The sequence below is a fragment of the Siphateles boraxobius genome, unplaced genomic scaffold (assembly GCF_051911475.1).
Source record: "Siphateles boraxobius isolate OS27281-9 unplaced genomic scaffold, OSU_SipBor_1 8, whole genome shotgun sequence".
NCBI classification, from domain to species: domain Eukaryota; kingdom Metazoa; phylum Chordata; class Actinopteri; order Cypriniformes; family Leuciscidae; genus Siphateles; species Siphateles boraxobius.
This window is the reverse complement of record NW_027509208.1, coordinates 16544358-16567762: the sequence shown is the minus strand read 5'-3', so window position 1 is coordinate 16567762 and position 23405 is coordinate 16544358. Positions and strand designations below refer to the sequence as shown.

The 23405-nt window shown below is 43.7% G+C and overlaps 1 protein-coding gene across 2 annotated transcripts in view; it reads left to right on the top strand.

Moving 5' to 3' along the window:
* The first annotated feature begins 5426 nt into the window (after window positions 1-5426).
* adcy1a (adenylate cyclase 1a) overlaps window positions 5427-23405 on the top strand; it is a 71538-nt gene continuing 53559 nt past the window's right edge. For both annotated transcript variants that reach the window (XM_077220967.1, XM_077220968.1), the window contains exons 1-2: window positions 5427-7928; window positions 10339-10488. In XM_077220967.1, coding sequence (XP_077077082.1) covers window positions 7311-7928; window positions 10339-10488 — 768 coding nt within the window. In that variant the 5' untranslated portion in view covers window positions 5427-7310. The remainder of the gene's footprint in view (window positions 7929-10338; window positions 10489-23405) is intronic.

Here is a 23405-nt window from a genome sequence, read left to right as displayed (position 1 = left end):
AACCACTCAAAACTCACAACCAATCCCCTAGTAAAACCCTAACAACGACCAGTACCTTAGAAACACCATAATAACCACTCAAAACACACAACCAAACCCCTAGGAATGCCCTAACTACCACTAATACCTTAGAAACACTCTAGCACCCAAAACGCACTAGCAATGCCCTAACAACTAGCAATATCTTAGAAACACCCTTGCGGCAACCCAAAACACACAAGCAAACCCCTAGCAATGTCCTAAGAACTACCAATACCTTAGAAACACCCTAGCGACCACCCAAAATGCACTAGCAAACCCCTAGCAATGCTCTAACGACTAGCAAATCCCTAGCAATGTCCTAAGAACTACCATAACCTTAGAAACACCCTAGCGACCATACAAAATGTAGTAGCAATTCCCTAACAACTACCAATACCTTAGAAACACCCCAGTGACCACACAAAATGCACTAGCAAACCCCTAGCAATGCCCTAACAACTACAAATACCTTAGAAACATACTTGCAACCACCCAAAACACATTAGCAAACCCCTAGCAGTGCCCAAACAAATGCCTATACCTTAGAAACACCCTAGCGACCACCTAAAACGTACTAGCAATGCCCTAACAACTACAAATATCTTAGAAACATACTTGCGACCACCCAAAACACATTGGCAAACCCCTATCAGTGCCCTAACAAATGTCTTTACCTTAGAAACACCCTAGCGACCACCTAAAACATACTAGCAATGCCCTAACAACTATCATTACCTTAGAAACACCCCATAGATACGACTAGATGTTGCCTTGGCTACGGCAGTTCATTGGAACAAATGCGTCAATAGAGCTGCCATCATGGAACAGGGGAGCCCCTCCTCTTTAATGCATCAGCGTCAATGTAGGAAAAGGTCTAATGGAAATAAAATCACCATAAATCGTCATGAATGCGATTTTCTAGTTGTTTTGGTTCGTTCCAATGGTCAAACATGTATGTATCATTGAGTCCAGACAATTTTTAAAAAATGTACAAAATTTCACATTCTTGTGAAATGTAATCCCTTGCTGTCTGGTTTTTAGATTTCGTTCGTGTGAACATCATACGCAGCACAAAAGTCCGGGATCATCCATGAATTCAGCGTTACCTAGCTACTTCCTTTGACAAGACCCCTGTTCCAAGATGGAGGCGGTTTTGATGCATGCTTAGAACCCCAAGGCAACATCTAGTGTATATATCAATGAGAGACACCCTAGCAATTACCCAAGACACACTTTCCAACCCCTAGCAATGTCATAATAACCACCAACACCCTAGTAACGCCCTACCAACCACCCAAAACATACTACCAAACCCCTACCTAATAAAAATCCACAGATGAATTAGCTTTCTCAGCTCTTATTTGCAGTGTGGGATCACATCTAGACCAGCAGTAGACCTGCTTAATCCAGCTAAGATAGCACATCAGCTTAGGCAGGGTTATAAACACAAAAAGGCTAGTCTTCGCTAGGTAACTCATAAGTTGTGTGTTTATGCGCTTGTGTGCGTATGTTATATAAAGGGCAAAAGCACTGTGTGACTCATGCCAGAACTAGACATTTTAACCAGAACAGGAAGTGACCCGTGTCTAGTCACAGGAAATCAGTGAGAAGTTTCTAGGTCATCAAACCCTTTTATTAAGTTCTTTTTGACATTTTGGAAAACATGTTCGCTTTAGCGTTTGTGTATACGCAACTTCGCAATACCCACATAATTGTCATATCATAATTGCAGTTTTGGAATTTAAAATGTATTTTTTTCTCTCTTTTTTTGGAGTGAGGGGGTGAGGGTTTTTAACAAAAAAGACTTACCCACCAAATATCGCGCTCACCAGTAGGCTACGAGAAGATATTTGCACGTTTATGTACATGGTGCACTTGTGCATATAGGAGGGGCCCGGGGAGCTCCCTTTTTCTGTTACTATGGTAACGCAACCCCTGCCCACCAACCAGGACGTGGAACGGAGGTTCCAAACTGCAAGCTGTCATTGCTTTTGCGTGTGTGTATCTGTTTTGTACGCGTGTGTATGTATGCGTGTTGTTACTATCCAAATATAATGCAAGGAGACTGGTGCGTGTAAAGCTGTCTGTTCTCATTTCTCTTCTGTCTCTCTTACTCCAGAGACACACACGCACACAAAAACGCACAGCGGAACTCCTTTGGAAGCAGACAGTCCTGAGGTGTTCATCTGACTGACTGCTATTCTTAGAGTCTCTCTACTTACAAAGGCCCTGGCTGAGAGGAATACACACAGATGAAAAGGAAAAATGTGTTTGCATATGTGTGTGTGAGTGCGTAGGTGTAAGAAATCCGGGGCCGCTGCCACTAGTAGGTTGCTGCACTCAAAGAGAGCGTGTCGGCGTGTACGGGAGAAATTGAGAGAGGGAGCAGGTGAGAGGTAGATCAATAAAAAGCTAATCTGTGAAAACAGGATGGTGTAGAAGCAGGGGACCTCTCTCTCTCTCGCTTTCTCTTTTTTTGCGTCTTTTCCCACCCCCTTGCTTATCTGTCCATTTTTAGCTCCTGCTGTGTCTAAGACTGGCACAGTGATATAAGCATTAGCTGAGTCTTACTCTCTCGTACGAGACAGCAAAGTGTTGGAACATCACTGGCATGAATGCGCCCTGTCCTTTGTCTAGTCAGGCACAATAAAAATGACTAATGTGATGTAGAAATATTCATACGGCCATGGAAACGTTGGCCTCGAAACATCTGTTCTGCAAAACGGATAAGTGTGGCCTCATCTAAAATGTAATCTATCATATGTTCTATTTGTGGACTGTCTCTTGAAGGTACATCCTTAATTAAGTGCAATCTCCATTCAGTCAAACGACATTGAGATCAGTGATCACACTTTTTTTCCCTTAGAATTTTTTTTTTTTTTTTTAAGTGTTAAATGAAACCGAATTTTATTATATTTGTATATTAATTTAAACATGTATCTACAAAATTAACATGAAAACTACTATTTGGAAAACTTGATCTCCTGAAATAACATTTCCCTACCGTTCAAAAGTTTAGGGTCTGTAAGATTCTCTCTTATGATATTCTTATCTTCACCAAGGCTGTTTATTTGATAAAAAATACAGTAAAAACAGTACAATTGTGAAATATTATTATAATTTAAACAATTGGTTTTCTGTTTGAATATGTTTTAAAACGCAATTTATTCCTGTGATGGTAAAGCTGAATTTTCAGCATCATTACTTCAGTGTCACATGATCCTTCAGAAATCATTCTAATATGATTTAGTGCTTAAGAAACATTTCTAATTATTATCAACTTCCGAATTCTTTGATGCATAGGGAAAAAAAGCAATTTATTTGAAATGGATTTTTTAAATGTATTTACTGTCACGTTTGATTAGTTTAAATCAACCTTGATGAATAAAAATAATATATTTTTTTTAAAATCTGTCCCCACTTTTGAACAGTAGTGTATATTAAGTGCACTATTGAAATTCAACATTTTGAACCTTTTTGAAATAATAATAATACTATTCCTGAAAATCCCCCCATATTGACATGCATGGATTGATGAGTAAATGAGGAGAACAGAAAGAGCTGAATGTGACTGACCTGTTGCTCCCAATTATTAGCTATTTCTCAAAAGCATGTTTTATGCTAATTGAATTGTGAAAATTAAAAACAGCTCCCTGCTGGTGGTTCACCTTAATGACACTATTCAAATCTGGTCAAAATGTTTTCCATCAGATGAATCTGTGTGAGATGTTGTCGGGGTCAATAAAACTTTCAAAAATCAATCACTCAAACTCCTCTAGCAAACAGAGAGCAACATCAAATCACAAGCACAGATCAATCTATGGGCGGATTGATCTCTAAATCTATGTTAAAATAACAAGTTGAAAGTCAGGTGAAAATAAATTGGCAGATACTAAATCGGTTTCTTTAACAGGAAAAGGAAGCAGTCTAAAATAGATTAGATGCATAAATCAGCCATACCTGATACAATGAAAAGGCATTTTATGAGAATAAGTGCTGGTACGACTAAACCAGCCAACAAGGGCATCTACTGCATGCTGTGCGATCAAAAGCAGGCCATGCGATCAAGATGCCCCAAATATGCACATGAACAGAAACTGTATTTGAGGAATGGACTAAAATAACTTCTAACTGCCCTGCAGGTTTGAGAGATTGCCACTGAAGGAAGTCTAATGTCATAAATTGTAAGATAACATCACTTACAAGTCTCTCTGATGCCTGATTAGACGTCAGCCTTTAATTAGCGCTATTATGAGATTCATGGATCCTTCAGAGGTGCTAACGGTTATGTATTGTGATCATTCTGACAGTTACCGTTCTGCTGAGTGCCATCTCCGCTTATACTGACTGAATATAAACGGCTTCTTCACAATAAATCTAAGGAGCAGCCAGATGGATATAAAGTCACAGATCATACTCACTACGGCACAAGCCGTAGTCATGTTTAATCAAGGGCTCATAAATAATACACGCATGCTCCCTTGCCACAACCCACACACAATTCAGTATTTCAATGTGTGTCTAACCTCCTCTATGGTTTTACGGTTTGATTGAATGATGCCTTTTTGATCCCAAGCTACTAAATGATTCTGGGTTATTTCTCTGCTTCAGGGGATTCTGAATAGACAGCAGAACTATACTGACATGATTTTGTGATTAAAAAGGCCTTTTGAAAACCTGATAACATAAGGAAAACACGTTAACGTGAGATTTTGAAATCGTCGAGTTTTGGTTTTGATGTCAAAATCATGCACACCTTGAATAATCTGCTTGAACATCGTTTAAAGTGTTTACATGGTCTTACGTGTTGTTGGGTATTAGGCATAATTGGTATCTTTTTTAAATGAAAGCAGACGTTTTGACAAAAATTAATGACAGAGAGGGTCATTAAAACAGTGAACGAGGAATGAGAAATGGAAATACTCAGATCTGCTTATACAGTACGGTTGTTGGTTTATATTCTGCTTTATTAATATTAAAGGCTCGTTCACACCAAGAACAGAAACTATAACGATAACCGTAATGATAACTAGGCCCACAGCAACATTGTTTACTTTAAAAACATACAGCATATTCAGTAAACATAACTGCAGTGCACACTTTAAAGTCTGATGCATTTTGATTGGCTTTCAATGTTTTTATCATTTGTCAGTTGGAAAAAAACGCTCTGAAAGTGATTCCAACAATATCGTTTATTTTATTGTTATCGTTGCGGTGTGTGACCGCACTCTTTGATTTTCTTAGAGTTAGAGCAGTTTTTAAAACTTTGTCCTTACAGTTATCGTCATAGACAGTAAAAGAAATGGACACATTGCCCATTAGAAGCAATCACTTCCTGATGGCTGAGCGAACTGCGCAGGCTCAAACTGAGCTTGACGACATAGATGTCACGTGAGCAACCTGTCTGACAGTTGTAAATCTTCTAGCAGCTGTGCCACATACCGAATTATTTCCAATTCCTCAGAAACGTTGTTGAAATATTTTGTCCCGTTGCTTTTATGGACTATCTATCTATGGGCTTCTCCCTTGACTTTATGCCTCTATGTCCCCCCGATTGTCTCATAGACAAAAAGATTGCCTGCGAGCTTCTCCTCCTGTCTATACGGTCATTTTTCTACTGTGCGATAGAAAGTCACGTGGTTATGACGCAATCGTTAGCCTATTTTTACAAAACCGGCTTCTACGGGGCCATAATGTAAGATACAAAGTAATGGAGCCTTTTATACATTGTCGTGTTTCTTTAGAAATAAATAATGGACAAATGAAGTCTTTGGACGCATGAGATGTAAAGTTATTTGCTGTCAAAATGACCCAAAAGTAATAATGGGCATGGAACGGAACACTCTCAGAAAAAAAAGGTACAAAAGCTGTCACTGTGGCGGTACCTTTTCAAAATATACACCTTGGTACCTAAAGAGTGCATATTAGTCCCTCAAAGGTACAAATTGGTACCAAAACTGTACATATTAGTGCCTAAATGGTACACATTAGAACCATTTTTACTGTCCCAGTGACAGCTTTTGTACCTTTTTTTCTGAGAGTGAGGTTACAATAGTTGTTTTTTTTCCTATTGTGACATATCAGAGTGAAGAGGCTTCTAGAAAAAGAAAAAAATGTATGAGCTCTTTGCGAGCAAGGGAACACAACGTAATTCTCATATAATACACATTCTATAAAAATAAGAATTGTCAGTTTTGATTTCATGGAGACTTAAGATCTAGCAATTAGATCATTTGAAAAACCAAAAATCATCAACGCTTATGTTGTTATGTTAATTAGCCTAATAATACAATTATTATTTATGACCGAATTATGTGTTAAGAGGTCGCCTCGCGGGGGCTGTGAGTAGAAAGTAGTCAGGGGTCACCAACGGCGCCCGTAGTCTGCTATGGGTTAAGGTCCAAGTGGGACTCGAGCGCTGTCTTGACAGGCCATTTAACAGCAGCAAAATGAACACAAGAAGCTCGTCATGAATGGAGGAGCGGGCACCTCCTCAACCCCATTGTCCCAACGTAAGAATCCACTTAGGCACCCGGCAGTAATCAATTTAGACGCAGATGCGCGAGAATAAAAGATGAATGCGATCTGTAATCTGCAACACCTGCTCCGCTGCCGGATCGGTAACGGCACTCCAGACAAAGGCTCGAGCTGGAGTTAAAGTGCTTAATTAAAAGGCCACTGATCAGCGTGCTATTTATAGGCGCGCGGCGGGGAGACTCTCCTGGGTTATTTCTGTTTTGGAGGGTCAAAAGGAAAACATCTTTCGTTTCATACACACGATGGAGCGTCATACACGAAGACTGCCCTACTGCTTGCCGTTTTTCCATTTAAGACGAGCCCTGTCAGAGCTGCTCTGCTGTCTTGTCTTATCTTTTTTTGAGGACTGGGAGACGTGCTTGGTTTCTCAATCGCGGGCTGACATTGCGCATGCGTGATCCGGCCGTGGTGCTGAGATGCAGCTGTGGGATGCGGAGAGGGGAGTCCCGGCTCTGCGTGGTCGATGTTAACCTCTTTCTGGGGACGAACAAACGCTACGGGTGGTCTGTTCCCTGTAGACCGCCTTGAGGAGGGAGGAGAGAGAGCGCGAGGGAGAGAAAAGAGGAGGCGGGTGCTGTCTGCGCTCGTTACAGTCACCAACCTGTGGATGGTGGCGGCGCGTGCTGCGGATTAGATACAGTCTAGCGCTGGGGTCAGTGTGCGCGAGTCCGTCTCGAGCCGCGACAGTTGTCGCCAGGACCGCGACAACAAGTGCTGAACATGCAGTGCTTGTGAAGAAGAGCTCTGGCTGTATGAATGGCCCCGTTATGGAGGAAGTTTCGTTTCCCAGAGTCCGCACGCGGCGGAGGAAAAGTCGCTGCCTGGCCGGTGCATGTGAGCGCGAGTTTGACTGCAGAGAGCTCGAGACTCTCTTCCAGAAGTACAACCTGAAGCTTGAGCAGAACGCCACGCTCAAAGCGCTGGCCATCCTCATTCTCGCCGCGTCCGCGCTGGCGCTCGTGGAGTTGCTGTCCGCCGGCTCGCGCTTCACCGTGTCCAAGGGCTCGCACCCGGTACACTGCGTCATCTTCACCTCACTCTTCATCGTCACCAACGTCAAATACCTGCAGGTCACGCAGCTGCAGCAGATCGCGCGACTCGCGCTGCTCTTCAGCTTCACATTCGCGCTGCTCTGTTGCCCGTTTCCTCTCGCGCTGGGTCACGGGACACAGGGCGCGCTGGCACATGACGCACCGAGCACAACACCTGAGCAAGGTGTCTGGCAGCTGATGCTCGTTACATTTGTTGCCTACTCTCTGCTTCCGGTCAGGACGCTCTTGGCGATTTTGTTCGGTATCCTGGTGGCTGCATCGCATTTCATCGTAATGGTGACATCAGTTACGGCGCGTAGACCTGTCGTGTGGACACCGGTAAGTTGTGCCATTGAACATTCCATGTTCGAATTAATTTTATTTGTAAAGCACTACTGGTTAAGTGTGCTTGCTGGAGCATGAGGGCTGTGGGCGCACAGTGCCGCACGTGCACACAGGTGGCGTAAAGACCGCGCGCCCTGTTTGACTTCAGCACCAACGAGGATGGACAGCTCCCAAAGTAAGCACAGTGAAAGGAGTTAGTCAGAATGAACTTTTGTTGTGGACAAATATACCCAAAAAATCATTCAGAAATCAGCAATCATCAGAATCATTCTGGAATAATTTGGTAATTTTAATTAAAAAAAAAATGTAAGGTGTGTAAGTTTACAACTTAATCATTTGTAGCTAAGCCAACATAAAATGAAGGAATTATCTGAATATATCACATTGTGTATTTTAAATGCACATTTTAAATCACTTCCACCACTGATTTAATTTATTTTATTTTATTAAGCATATCAGAACTATGGATATTGAGTTGTGAATCTTGTGCCAAACATATAGTATAAATATACTATGAAACTATTTTAAAAAATTTAGCAGCAGAACTTTACTGTGAAACCAGTGCAGGCTGTGGTTTTCTGGCATAGCACAACACATGAAAGGAATACCCAATAGTGAAATACCCTTGAGTTTGAATAATATAATTAAACATTCAACACAATTGTCTGATATGCAATCTGATATAGTGTTTTAAACAATTCACTGAAATTTGTCTAGAACAGCTACTTTTACCACAAAAGTAATATTTTACATTTAACACAGTAAACATCATTTGTTGTTGGAACTTTTCACACAGACATTTCATACAGACCTTTTCTTTTTAGTTATTTTTTTCATGGCTTGAAAGATATTTCACTTTTGAAAATTCTGTCATCATTCACCCTCATTCCAAAACTGAATGACTTTCTTCCGTGGGACAATATAATGAGGATATTTTGAGAAAACTAAGTTTTCATATCCGTACACAGTGGAAGTCAATAGTAACCAAAACATTTAGGTTACCGACATTCTTCAACGTATCTTCTTTTGAAAGTGTGAAAGAATGAAAGTGATACAGGTATGGAACAACATGAGAGTAAATGATGACATAATTTGTGAGTGAACTGTGTTTTTGCTGGGGTCAGATTGATTCAAAACCCAAGCTGTGAGGAAACAGATAAAGTTTAATGATATTAATTTGAATGCATTGATTTTTTATTTATTCTGGCAGACAGACACTTTTCAGTTCAGCTTGTAACCTCTGATTTACTGAACACCGTGACAGTTTCACGTCTCACTACATCCTCGCCGGATACTAAGTGATGTTTGGATCAAACACTCACACAGGAATTGCAGCTTCCGTCATCAAAAACCGAACCTGTGAGAACAGGGACTGGATTTGTTGACCTATTAAGCCTTGATTTCTTTGAAAAGACAGACAGAGTGCTTAAAATCCTATCAAAATGCTCCAAAGACCTTAAGCGAAGAGGATCGACATAAACTCATTAAAATCACCTGATCTAAAAATATCAGTGTGCCACTTAACATTGAAACGGCAGCATCTCACAGCGCACAGAATATACAGTATTTCATTATTGCACTCCAAACTTCAAGAACACTTCACATCTAGACACAAGTGTCACCGCTCACATGCTGAGTTAATGAGGTTTTCTTTCCACAACCTCTCACTCACTGTCACAGTGTAACCTTGGTGCACATCATGCATTAAGATACAGGACGGTCAGCCATTTATAAGCTGCTTCCAATGGCTCTGATCTTGCAAGACTTTAAAGCATTTTAAGTGATCTCCGATCAATAGCTAATACGCTTTTACCAAGCAGGCCACTTTGTTTATTAACTAATTTATAAGGCTTGAAACTTCGCTAAAGATTTGTAGTAATGCCACGGCTTTGTGCTATTCAGCAAATGGCCTTCACTTTCAATTACAAAGGTCTGTTAAAAGAATGCATAGACCAGTTGAGGGGTTTCTGGGTAACCTAATTTTATGTTGCTCTATGAATGAACAATAAAAACCCCTTAATGGGCGCCTGTTTGAAGTGTCTCAAAAGCAACGCAATTGCTGATTCTTTCAGTCATGGTAGCATATCTGCCGTTTCTCAGGCTATGTAGCGTGGGGGGTTTGTGTCCATCTCCGCACTCAAGTTTATCATCTCAGGATAGATTGAAAAAAATGAACTCATCTGTGTCTGTCTTTTCTTCAAGCTACTTTCGCTCCTTGCCCCGTTTTTTTCTCTTGCACACACACACACACACACCACTCCTAATCACACACACCACTCCTAATCACTGAATGTTCGTGTTCAGTCGCCAATTGTTGCTTAAATGTCAGAATCCTTCTCCATGGTCCGATAAACAGAGATGGTCACACAAATCTTGTTATTTTTCTCTCTCTGTGTGTTTGTAGCTGGTAGCAAATATAGTGTTGCTGGTCGGCGTGAATCTGTCAGGTGTGTTTGTACGAGTCCTTACTGAGCGCACCCAGAGGAAGGCCTTCCTACAGGCCAGGAACTGCATCCAGCAGCGCCTGCAACTAGAGGACGAGAACGAGAAACAGGTCAGACTCGCGCAACACTTGCGTTGGCATACACATAAACAAGCAGTTGCATGTTTTAAATAAAATGATCAGCTGTTTCAATTTCTCCCTCAAGTTAAAGTGGCAATTTTGACAGGTAATTAACTTGCAAGATTGCTTTTATCCGTCCAACCCCCCCCCAATGTCATTGATATCAACGATTGGGGTTTATATTTTAAAGAAATTATATATTTTAAAGAAATTATAATACTTTTATTCAGAAAGGTTGCAGTAAATTGATCAAAAGTTTCACATTTATACAATATTGTTGTATAAACAGCAGAACTGTTTTCAATATTGATAATAAGAAGAAATGTTTCTTGAGCAGAATATTCACATGTTATAATGATTTCTGAAGGATCATGTGACACTGAAGATTAGAGTAATGATGCTGAAAATTTAGCTTTGCCATCACAAACAATAATTGATATTTTCCAATATATTCAAATAGAAATAATATTAATAATAATAGCCTAATATACATAAATTGAATAAAGTAATCAAATGGAAGAAAAGTTAAATAAATAAAACATTGCATAGTCTTTATGGATTAAATATACATTGATTCTTATTAAACTTATTAATATTGTAAAGTGAACAGCAGTGAATGATTCTTACATTTTCTTTTGTTGTTTGATTACGAATAAATGACAGAGAGAGCAGCGGGTTTATTAGGCTGCGTTCACTTTAAGACCGGATGCACTTACCTAATACACTGACAAGCATTTGATTCCTTTCCCAGCTATTATGATCACTGAATGCGTTTTAAGTTAAAAAGTCCTGAAGATGGGTATTTTTACATATTTTTGCGTGTATTTAAAAGTTAAAAACGATCCCGGATCGCACGGGCAGAAATCCGCCGGTTCAATACGCGTGTACACGTGACATTACATGATTCGACTGAATTGGATGTTACGTATTGTGACAGCGCTTCTCTTTAAAGGAAAGAAACGGAAAGTGGCATATTATCAAAATAAAAATCGAAACTAAAACACAGCCCTAAATCATAAATTCTTTAGAGCAAGGGGGCCCCTGGTGGTTGAGGGGCCCTACGCAACTTGCGTACCTTGCATATAGGGAGGACCGGCAGTGGCCACCATGAGCTCTATCGGGAACACCTGCTTCGAAGTGGCTGATGTTAGCACCACGTCAATGCACTTGCCACGATGTGGACCGGGAAATTGAGCTGCCTCCCCAGATCGACTTGAAGCTCCGAGGCCGAAGCCAAGGGGAACAGCCCGGCTGGCGTTCTGGAACCAGAGCCTGTTCTCGGCCAGATGAACTGGAGCCTGTCGTGAACCGACCGGATGTTTCCACAGACTTTAGGAGCGAACGGTGACGCAACACTACTATGTGTGGTTTACCTGCCTATGACCAGTCTTTAAGAAATAATTGCGCATTCCGGTGTTTGTGCGGCACTTCTGTTTTGCTGTTCACAGTACCGGGAGTGATTCGAGCAAACCGGCAGCTCGCATAAACTGCCGGTACTCTTATCTATCCTTTTTGGAGAGAAACTGAAACAAATAATTCACTCGCTCTCTCACAGGCTGGGTCTCTCTCGTACACATAGTTTTATAAATCTTTATGCAAAGAGCAATGTAGTGCAACACTATTAAATTTCTCAACGAGACAGCAACAGTTCCCTTTCAAGGGAACTCGAGCTGCGTCAAGCTGTGGGAACGCCTCTGCGTGTGTGCGTCATGAAGCACGTATGGAATCAGTCCAATGGAGAGACGGAACGTCATAGGCGGGTGACGTCATCGACCAGGAAACTATAAAGCACCCCCAAAACACAAGCGCGACAGCTTCTTTGCCTTCAGTAAGCGCTATATGTGGATCTGTCTCAAGTGTTTTTGTCTGTCACTAAGCAGGAGTTTCACTATTTCAAAAAACTATATATATATATATATATATATATATATATATAATATTGAGAGACAATGGCGAGCGAACAACAATTTAAGAAGTGTGTTCCTCCCTGTTCGCGCTATTTAACGAGTGGGGATACACACATCTTATGTGTTGTTTGTTTGGGAGTGCAGCATGCCCAGTCAGCTCTCGAGGGGGCTGATTGTGCGCATTGCGAGCGTTTGCCTCTTAGAACGCTCCACTCCCGCCGATCACTCTTTGAGGAGAGTGGTTCGGTTCGCGATCCCCGCGGATCGGGTCCCGCTTATGCCGAGGCTGAGCGGCGACGTCATTCGTGGGGATCGCAGATGGATCTAACAGCGGGGCTTGAGACGGGCTCTGCCCTATCTCAGACCTTACCTGTTAGATCCAGTGCCTCAGTCTCGGGTTCGGAAGCACGCTCTGCGGTTTCTTCCCCCCGAACTGAGGCCCCAGTACTGCAACTATCCAGTTCTGAGGATCTGGATGTTGTTAGTCTGGATGCGGGAGATGTCGATGATTCGCCATCTCGCTCTCCCGAAAGTGAGGAGCTTATGGAGGTGCTCACTCGTGCTGTTTCTAAATTAAGCATCGAGTGGCCAGCTGTTAGCCAGGAGTCTAGAGAAAAATCTAAATTAGATGAAAGATTTTTGCCTTCCCGTTCTCAATCTCCACGCCGGTGCTTGCCCTTCTTCCCTGATCTCCACACAGAGGTTTCGAGATCGTGGAAAAAGCCGGTCTCTTATCGTGTTTTTAGCCCTCAAACTTCCACTTATTCAAACATTGTGGGGGCTAAATCTCATGGTTATGGGGCGATGCCCAAAGCAGAAGAGGCGCTTGCTAGTCATCTTTCTGCTGAAGCTGCATCTTCTTTTAAAGCACCACTTTTACCCTCTAAGCCTCTTAGAAGTACGTCAGCTTTAGTGGGTAAGGCGTATTCGGCGGCCGGTCAAGCCTCGGTGTGCCTGCACACGATGTCCATCTTGCAGGCATACCAGGCTGACTTATTAAAGGATGTGAGTGACACTCAAGAGGTCAGCACTGACGTAGTTTGCGCACTGCGTCAGGATGCAGATTTATCTCTACTCGCCACCAAGGAGTCGGCCAAGCTAATGGGCCGTACTATGGCAGCCCTGGTGGCCGCAGAGAAGCATCTATGGTTAAATCTCTCTGGTATGAAAGAAAAAGACAAAGCTTTTCTTTTGGACGCTCCGCTCTCTCCTCATGGTCTTTTTGGTGATTCTGTAAATACTGTCATAGATAGATTTCAGGAAGAGAAGAAACAGTCGGCAGCGTTTCAGAAATTTATGCCTCTTAAAATTCATGTCCCCGGTACTGCTGGGCGGGAGCAGTCCAGGCCGTCAGTCAGCTCCTCACATAGGGCGCAACAGAAGCAGAGTGTCGCTTCTCGCGCTCCCCCTTCCAAACAGTGGGACCAGACGCGGCACTCTCAGCCGAAGTCTTCTGGCAAAACTGATCTGAGGACAGTTATTATGGCTAAGAAGGCTTCGGCAAAGAGGAAGTCCTGACGTCCTGATGCTGAGGGTGGTCCCTGCCGTGGGAGAGAGGTGTTCACCGCATTACACGGTGCCCGCTCTTCTTCAGTGCCCTCAGGGGCCCGTTCTGCCAACCCCGCCTTCATGCCGGGGCACAGACGGTCCCAGCGAGCGCTTTCCCGAGGGACGCTCGCCCCCTCTGAGGAGGGTCTCAGAGCAGTTAAGCCAGTCGTTCCCTGCCGGTGCGCCGTTACAGGGCGCTGTGTTTGCTGCTCAAGTTACACCAGAGGCCAGTCTCGAGAGACTGGTACCCTTAGTTGTATTTCTGGCAGAGTGGAAAAGCCTTCCAAAAATATCTCAGTGGGTTCTGCACACAGTAAAAAAGGGTTATACTATCCAATTCAGGTGTCGTCCACCAAAATTCAGAGGGGTTCTGCCCACAGTGGTGGGCCCCGAGCAGGCTCCGGTAATGGAACAAGAGGTGAAAGCGCTCCTTCAAAAGGGGGCTATAGAACGGGTTCCTCCTCCGAGGTTGGAGTCAGGTTTTTACAGCCGATATTTCATCGTTCCAAAGAAGAATGGGGGGTTGCGTCCAATTTTAGATCTGCGCCTGTTGAATCGCTCAGTAGGGAAGCTAAAATTCAAGATGCTCACTATCAAGCAGATCGTTTCACAAATCAGATCCGAGTACTGGTTTGTCACGATAGATCTGAAGGACGCGTACTTCCATATTTCCATCCTTCCACAACACAGGACGTTTCTGAGGTTCGCCTTCGGGGGCGAGGCGTACCCGTACAAGGTTCTTCCATTTAGCCTAGTTTTATCTCCCCGCACTTTCACGAAATGCATCGATGCAGCTTTAGCGCCCCTGAGGTTTCAGGGCATTCGTATCCTCAATTACATCGACGATTGGTTGATTTTAGCTCAGACAGAGCAGATGGCGGTTCAGCATCGAGATGTTGTTCTCGCTCATATGAGAAAGTTGGGGTTGAGGCTGAACGCAAAGAAAAGTGTATTATCCCCTTCTCAGAAGACCACTTTTCTGGGTGTCGTTTGGGATTCGATCTCGATGCGGGCGCGACTTTCTCCGACCCGCATCGCTTCGATTCTTTCAGCTATGAAACAAGTAAAGCTAGGCCAGCTACTCACTGTAAAACAGTTTCAGAGACTGTTGGGTCTGATGGCAGCAGCGTCCAACGTTATACCTTGCGGCCTGTTGTACATGAGACCACTGCAGTGGTGGCTCCGGACCAAGGGATTCTCCCCGAGGGGAAATCCCCTCTGCACGATCAAAGTCACGCGGCGCTGCCTTCGTGCTCTGGTCATGTGGAAAGAAACCTGGTTCCTATCCAAAGGGCCTGTGTTGGGGGCTCTTTGTCGTTGCGTAACGCTAACGACGGATGCTTCCCTCACAGGGTGGGGGGCGGTCATGAGTGGTCGTCCAGCCCAAGGTCTGTGGCAGGACCATCATCTATCATGGCATATAAATTGTCTAGAGATGTTGGTGGTGTTCCAAGCTTTGAAACACTTCCTAGCAGACCTCAGAGGTCATCATGTGTTAGTTCAGTCAGACAACATGTCGGTGGTCTCGTATATATAAATCATCAGGGGTGCCTGCGGTCGCGTCCACTTTACAAGTTGGCCCGTCAGATCCTCCTGTGGTCCCAGGGGAAGTTACGTCCTCTGAGAGCTATGTATCTTCCTGGTTATTTGAATGTGGTAGCAGACTCCCTGTCGAGGCAGGGGCCGAGGCCGGGGGAATGGAGGCTCCACCCCGAGGTGGTGGAGCTCCTTTGGATGAGTTTCAGTCGCGCCGAGGTGGACCTATTCGCTTCCAAGGAGACAACACACTGTCATCTGTGGTTCTCCATCAGTCAGCCAGCCCCTCTGGGGTTGGACGCTCTGGTACAGCCGTGGCCGAGGTCACGTCTGTATGCTTTTCCCCCGGTTGCTCTGCTACCAGGAGTTCTGGAGAGGGTTCGCCGGGACGGGGTCAGCCTACTTCTAGTAGCCCCGTTCTGGCCGCCCGAGTATGGTTCGCGGACCTAATATCTCTTCTGGACGGCTCTCCCTTGGAGATTCCGATCAGGAGGGATCTACTCTCTCAGGAGGGCGGTACGATATTTCACCCCCGCCCAGAGTTGTGGTAACTGTGGGCTTGGCCTCTGAGGGGGCCCAGCTCATAGAATCTGGTCTCTCAACTGAGGTTGTTGAGACCATCCTTCACTCCAGAGCTCCGTCCACGAGGAAGTTATATGCCCGGAAGTGGAAACTTTTCGCTTCTTGGTGTGCAGAACACCGGCAGGACCCAGTTAACGGCCCAGTGGGTGCAGTGCTGGAGTTTCTGCAGGAGCGTTTCACTGCAGGGTTATCCCCCTCCACACTAAAGGTGTATGTGGCGGCACTAGCTGCTTACCATGTCGCTTTCAGTGGAGTTTCTCTTGGGAGACACCCACTTATAACTCGCTTCCTTCGTGGCACTTTGAGGCTGAGGCCTGCAGTTCGTACGAGGGTGCCGACTTGGGATTTGGCCATTGTACTAGAGGTCCTTTCTTTGGCCCCCTTTGAACCTATTGAGGTAGTTTCTGAGAAATTTCTCACGTATAAAACTCTTTTTCTGCTTGAAATCTCCTCACTTAAGAGAATCGGATATTTGCAGGCCCTGTCGGTTGCACCCTCGTGCCTGGAGTTTTCGCCTTGTATGGTTAAGGCTTTTCTATACCCTAGACCAGGTTATGTCCCTTAGGTCCCTACTAATGCTGTCAGACCTACAGTGCTGCAGGCTTTCTATCCTCCTCCGATTGTGTCATCAGATCAGGAGAAACTTAACCTTCTCTGCCCGGTAAGGGCGTTAGACGCTTACGTCCACAGAGCTGCCCTGTGGAGGAAATCAGAACAGTTATTTGTGTGCTTTGGACCACCCAGGAAAGGGTGTCCCGCGTCTAAACAGAGAATGAGCAAGTGGGTGGTTGAGGCCATCTCACTTGCTTATGAGTCGGCTGGTCAGCCTTCACCTTTGGCTGTACGAGCCCACTCTACTAGGAGTATGGCTGCTTCTAAAGCATTGTTGTCAGGAGTATCGCTAAGTGATGTTTGTGATGCGGCTGGGTGGTCCTCACCGCATACATTTGTTAAGTTCTATGAATTGGACTTAAGTTCCACTCCTGGGGCGCAGGTGCTCTCGTCCTCTGTGCGCTAGTTCCCACATGACGGTCATTTGCTCCTATGGCGACGTGGGTATTGGCGTTCCCACAGCTTGACGCAGCTCGAGTTCCCTTGAAAGGGAACGTCTCGGTTACGTATGTAACCCTAGTTCCCTGATAGGGAACGAGACGCTGCGTCGTTTTGCCATACTCCCAGCATGCCCGTTAGCGCTTCCTTCAGGCCTATCAGAAGCTGTCGCGCTTGTGTTTTGGGGGTGCTTTATAGTTTCCTGGTCGATGACGTCACCCGCCTATGACGTTCCGTCTCTCCATTGGACTGATTCCATACGTGCTTCATGACGCACACACGCAGAGGCGTTCCCACAGCTTGACGCAGCGTCTCGTTCCCAATCAGGGAACTAGGGTTACATACGTAACCGAGACGTTTTTCTACGCCCACTGCTCCCCGACTCGGTTCGAAACCAGCTAATTTTTAGGGCCAGAGTTGAACCGATCTCCGGAACCCCCCTTTTTTGCATTGGAAATGTGCGTAATGGTTCGAGAGCAGACGAAGTCTGGGAACTGTTGTACACCTCTTCCTTCTTCAGTGTAGAAAAACTCAGAAGCGAAAACCAGGAGACTTATTTAAGCAGGATTCTTTATTTGCTGTAGTCTGCTTGGTCCAAAATCTTACCCAAGTCTAACTAAGGCAGTATACATTTTAGTTCATATACCCTTTCAGGGGGAGGAGTTACATAAAGGTGGAGATACTCTGAAACAAAAGCATGTAAATGAGGCATACAAGTTTAGGAACTTGCCCTAGACTGAGAGTGTTACCAATCCTAATCCAATCAGCATAACACTGTAATGTAAATATCCTAATCCAATCAGCCAGACTCTTCACCGATACCTTCACATTATCATAGAGCTTAATGGCCAGGCAGTGCATAATTTTGTTCAAGTTCTCTCTTGGATCCATTAAAACCAGTCCACCACTCAGGTCCGATGATGGTGCAGGCTCTCCATTGCGTTGCTAGAATGTAATCCAAGGCCACTCTGTTCTGTAAGATCATTATCTTGTGCGAAGCGAGAGTGTCCGTCATGTCACTGGTACGACAATCTTGATCATGTTGATGGATGACTGAAGGGTTCATATGTGAGTCTCTGCGTTGTGTATTTTTTTTATTTCGTGATAGTTGGTTCGGCAGTGGGTCTAGTTGTTTTCTGGAGGTTGTGGCTTCATACGCAGGTGAGGAGGTTGATGCGTATGGGTCTCGGGACAGTCATCAAGTTGTGTCTGCACAGAGTAAGAAAGAAAAACAAAAGACAGTAGAACAGTATTTGTTCAAACACTAGGATTGTGAACTTTTTCTGAGTCTGCTAGACAGTAGAGCAGTATTTGTTCAAACTCTAGGGTTGTAAACTTTTTCTGAGTCTGCTATTGTTGTTCCCTCTTTCCCTATTTCTTAAACCCTTTGACACCCAAGGAACAGTGCGGTAAGGATGGACTAGGAAAGGGCCTATGAGGGAGCATTCACCGCAGAGTTTGACCCCCGAAGCCTGTTGCATTCGGTTCTTCTCTGGGCTCCTCACTGGTTCCGTGTCCTAACTTATCCTTGTAGGTAGGGGAACAAGTGTGATACGTGAGTCCAGGTTTTCCTTCCCTGACACAATACTGCAGCTGCTGTAATCAACATCACTTGATGTGGTCCATGCCACTTAGGTTCTAATGGCTTGTTTCTGAATGACTTTATCATGACCCATTGACCTGGGATGATTGTGTGTCCACCTTCTGGTGGAGTCTGCCAACATGACTCAACTCTCTATCTGGCACTCTGTTCCGCCTTTGTTAGGTTTTCACAGTAAGCAATCAGGGCATCTGAGGCAATGTGTACATCAGCATTTCTAAGATCAATCACACCTGGCATCTGCATGGGGCATCCAGTAATAATCTCATGAGGGCTCAGTCCTACTGTTCTGTTAGGTGATGCTCTCATACTACACAGTACTGCTGGCAGTGCTTCGACCCATGGTACCTCTTCCTGATGCATTTTGCTTAGTCTGGTTTTGATTGTTCTGTTCGATCGTTCAACCTGTCCTGATGCTTGTGGTCTGTATGGGCAGTGAAGATTCCACTTAATCTTCAAAATTCTAGACACTTCCTTGACTACCTGTCCTGTGAAGTGTGTACCTTGATCTGAGTCAATGCAATCTGGTAATCCCATTCTGGGAATGAAATCAGTGACAAGACATTTAGCAGTATATGCAGCTGTAGCACGCCCTGTTGGATAAGCTTCTACCCATCTTGAGAACTTATCTATTACTACCAAAACATCAGTTTTTCCCTTACAACGAGGCAATGATATGTAATCAACTTGCAGGTGACGAAATGGTCCTGGTGGGGCTGGGGTATGTTCTGCTGGTGTAGTGGCTGCTGGTAGATCGTTATTTTTCTGACATGTAACACACCTCTTGGCTGTTTTAGTGGCTAAATTTCTGAATTTTGGATTCCACCACTGGTTTGAGAACCTGTGATTCATCGTTGCTGGACCAAATTGTGACCCAAATTGTGTATTTGTTGAGCCAAATATGGCAACAGTGATTCGGGAGCGACATACTTTCCCCCTTTGGTCCAGCAACCGGATGAATCCACTGTGGCTCCTTTGTCCAACCATGTCCATGCTTCATACAGAGGAACGTCTTTGCACAGATCAATTATTGATTCAGGTGGCATAAATGTCTTCTGTGCTGCACTACCTGAACACACTTGTACAGTTGCATAGAAACAAGCCTGTTTAGCTGCTATATCAGCAAGAGCATTACCTTTAGCTTCCATAGTATTAGTTGTGAGATGTGCTTTCACTTTGATCACTGCTAATTTCTCTGGAAGTTTCATGGAAAACATTAGATCTTTCACTAATTCAGCATGCTTAATGGGGGATCCAGCAGAAGTTAGAAACTGTCTGGTTTGCCAAATGACACCAAAATCATGAATTACCCCAAAAGCATATCTGGAATCTGTGTAGATATTAGCAACTGATCCTGAAGCTAGCGTGCATGCTCTTGTTAGGGCTACTAGTTCTGCAGCTTGAGCTGAAAAAATGATCTGGAAGACGTCCTGAAGCTAACACTTCCGTAGTGGACGTTACTGCATAACCTGCTCGTCTGTTACCTTCAATTACTTGAGCTGAACCGTCAACAAACAACTCAAATTCTGAATTCTCTATGGGAGTTTATTTTACTTCACTCGTAGGTGTATATGTAAGCGTAACACCATCGTGTGTCACTTCTCCTTCATCCTCTAACAAATTCTCAGTTATTGCAGACATCATACATGAGGATGGGTTCGTGACTGGTGCACGCTGTAAAACAATGTTCGGGGCTGTGAGAGTTGCTAACCAATTTCCCCAACGGGAGGAGGTGACAGAAGTGACTTTTGCTTGATTCATTAGTGCAGACACTGCATGAGGGCATTTTAAAGTTACAGTCTGACCTAACACCATTACTGTTGAAGCCTGAAGAGCTAGATGAACTGCCTGCACTGCTCTAAGACATCGGCCCATACCTTGAGCGACTATGTCAAGTTTACCAGGATAGTAATGAATTGGGCGTAAACTGCCCCCATGATCTTGCATTAGACATGCAGTCATAAAGCCTAAGTGTTCATGGACATAAAGCACAAAGGGTCTATCAGATTGGGCAATTCCTAATGCTGGTGCTTGACATAGTGCTCTCTTCAAATCATTGAATGCTTTGAGGTGAAGTTATTCCATATACACAGTATCTGATTCTTTACCATGGCCTTTCAACAAGTCATAGAGAGGTTGTGCAATCGAGGCATATTCTTCAATCCACGGTCTACAGTAACCTGCTGTTCCTAAAAATGAGCGGAGTGTTTTAATGGTAGTTGGCGGAGGAATGGTTTTGACTGAAGCTGCTCGATCCTGTGTAATGGATCTATTTCCTGCACCAATTGTTTGACCCAGAAATGTGACTTGCTTTTTAGCAATTTGAGCTTTGTGAAAAAGAGCTCTGAATTTGTGTCCTTTTTTATGCAAATAGTCCAACAATGATGCCAATTCAGTTTGATGTACCTCGTGATCTGTTGAGGAAATCAAAATATCATCGACATATTGGAAACATAGTGGACTGTTTTACCGGACATTCTGGGTCACACAAATCACGTCTGACAGCCTGATGGTATATGGTTGGGGAGTTTTGAAATCCCTGTGGCAAACGTGTCCACTGGTATTGTTCATAGTCAACTGTGAAAGCTAACCATGGCTGGCTGTCAGAGTGCAATGGTACAGAAAAGAATCCATTAGACATATCAATTACTGAAAAAATCTTACACTCCAATGGTAGGCCATTGCAAATTGTGGAAGGATCTGCCATTAGGGGGGTGATTTTATCAATATGTTTATTTGCTACTCTGTAGTCTATGGTGAGTCTCCATGTCCCATTGGATTTCTTGATGGGCCATATGGGTGAATTACATGGACTGTTGGTTTTAACTAGCACTCCTTGCATCAGCAATTTTTCTACAATAGGCTTGATTCCCTGTATAGCTTCCTTATTGATCGGATATTGTTTGGTGACCGGAGGTGGAGTCCCTGTCAATTTTATTGGTTCTACACCTGTCAACAAACCACAATCATCCTTGTCTTTAGCCCAAATTGGATGATTCTGTAAGAAAGCATACTCTGGAGGGATTACATTATTGGTAGAAACTTGTGCTGAGGTAGTTTTAGTGCTAGCAAATTCTGAGGACATGTCTAAAGTTAGATGTACTTGTCTCAGGAGATCCATGCCTAAAATTGCACCTGTATTTAATGGAGCACATAGCAATTTTGTAGTCAGAGTTTTTGGGCCAAATTTTACCTCTATGGGCGGAGTTTCATACAAAACAGAATCTTCACCTATTACGCCAGTTAAACAAATTTTGGTTTTCTTGTATGGGATGTTTAAACCTTTAACCAATTTTGTAGGAATTACTGTAATTTCTGCACCGGTATCAAGCAAAAAGTCAATCTCTTTCTCTTGTATGCTACCTTTCACAAAAAATTCTTTTGTCATTATGATGGATTACAGGGGAAAGATAGCTACTCACAGTCCCAACAATTAGTTTTTTTTTCTGGTCTTTTTGTGCTCTTAAAAGAGCCTGAACAAGCTGTCCTAAAGTTTCAGTGGACACGTTCGGAACTGCTTCCGGGTTGTAAACAGGCTGAGAAGGAGCAGAATTATGCATAGCATTTCTTTTTGTATCTTGCAACTTCTTCCTACACTCTTTCTCCCAATGTCCTAATTTTCCACAGTAGTGGCATTTGCCTTCTTTTTTAGACCACCTATTTTCTGGTGGTGTTGTGCTAAATGTAGCTGCTGCTGCTACTCTCACTTTGGCTTTAACATCAGCATCTCTTTCCCATGCTGCCAAACTGTCTAAGTTACTTCTTAGAGTTCTGTTAGACCAAGCTATATCTAGGAATGGCAAAGCTCTTCTGTATTCGGCGACAAGGCCATCTGACCAGATACGCATCAGTGGTCCTTTGTCATCAAGCACACTTTCAGAGTCATCCACTATTCCACTGTACGTTACGGCTGACTGACAAAACCTCTCAGTATATTCGCACACATTTTCATCTTTCTTTTGTACACAGCTAGTAATTCTAGACCAATCTATTTTGGGCCCTAAGATATTCTTTAGGATTTTCAAAACACCTTCTCTCATATCACTTCTACTCGCATGTTGTAGTTCAGAAGTCACGGCAGATTCAAAACTGTTGAATTCAGTTTCAGTTAAAATGTGTGACATTAAATGTGTGACCTCTGTTAACGACATGTCATATAGACGCATTTTGCTGATTAATGTTCTTCTGAATTCAGAAAACTGTTTACCTGCTGAAGGTAGGCTCTAGGACAGTCGCTCTATGCCTTTAGGTCCAAGTGCTTTTGCAACAGTTTGGATTTGGACAACAGAAGAGTTGGGAGGAACACTTTCAGTTCCCTCAATTCCCTGCGATCTCTTTCTAGCACCACACACATTTACTGAATTTACAGGCACATCAGTTACTGGGCGGTGAGCCGCATCTGTTTCAAAGAGCGCTCGTAAGTCAGGGTAAATGTTATCCGGCTGACTAACTTCTTCTACGTCATTTTTTTCTATAGGTTTGTTGCGGTTCAATTTCTTGGTCAAAGAAGAAACTGTGCACGTAGCTCTTTGTTCTCTTTTTCTAGTTCTGAGTTATGCTGAGACTGTTGTGTAGCTAGTGCTAAACAAAATTCTCTATGGCAGCATAATATCCCTTTCAAATTTTTTGTGGATACTTGCTCCAAGCACCTTTTTACACTCATCTACCAACCAAATCTTGTCTGG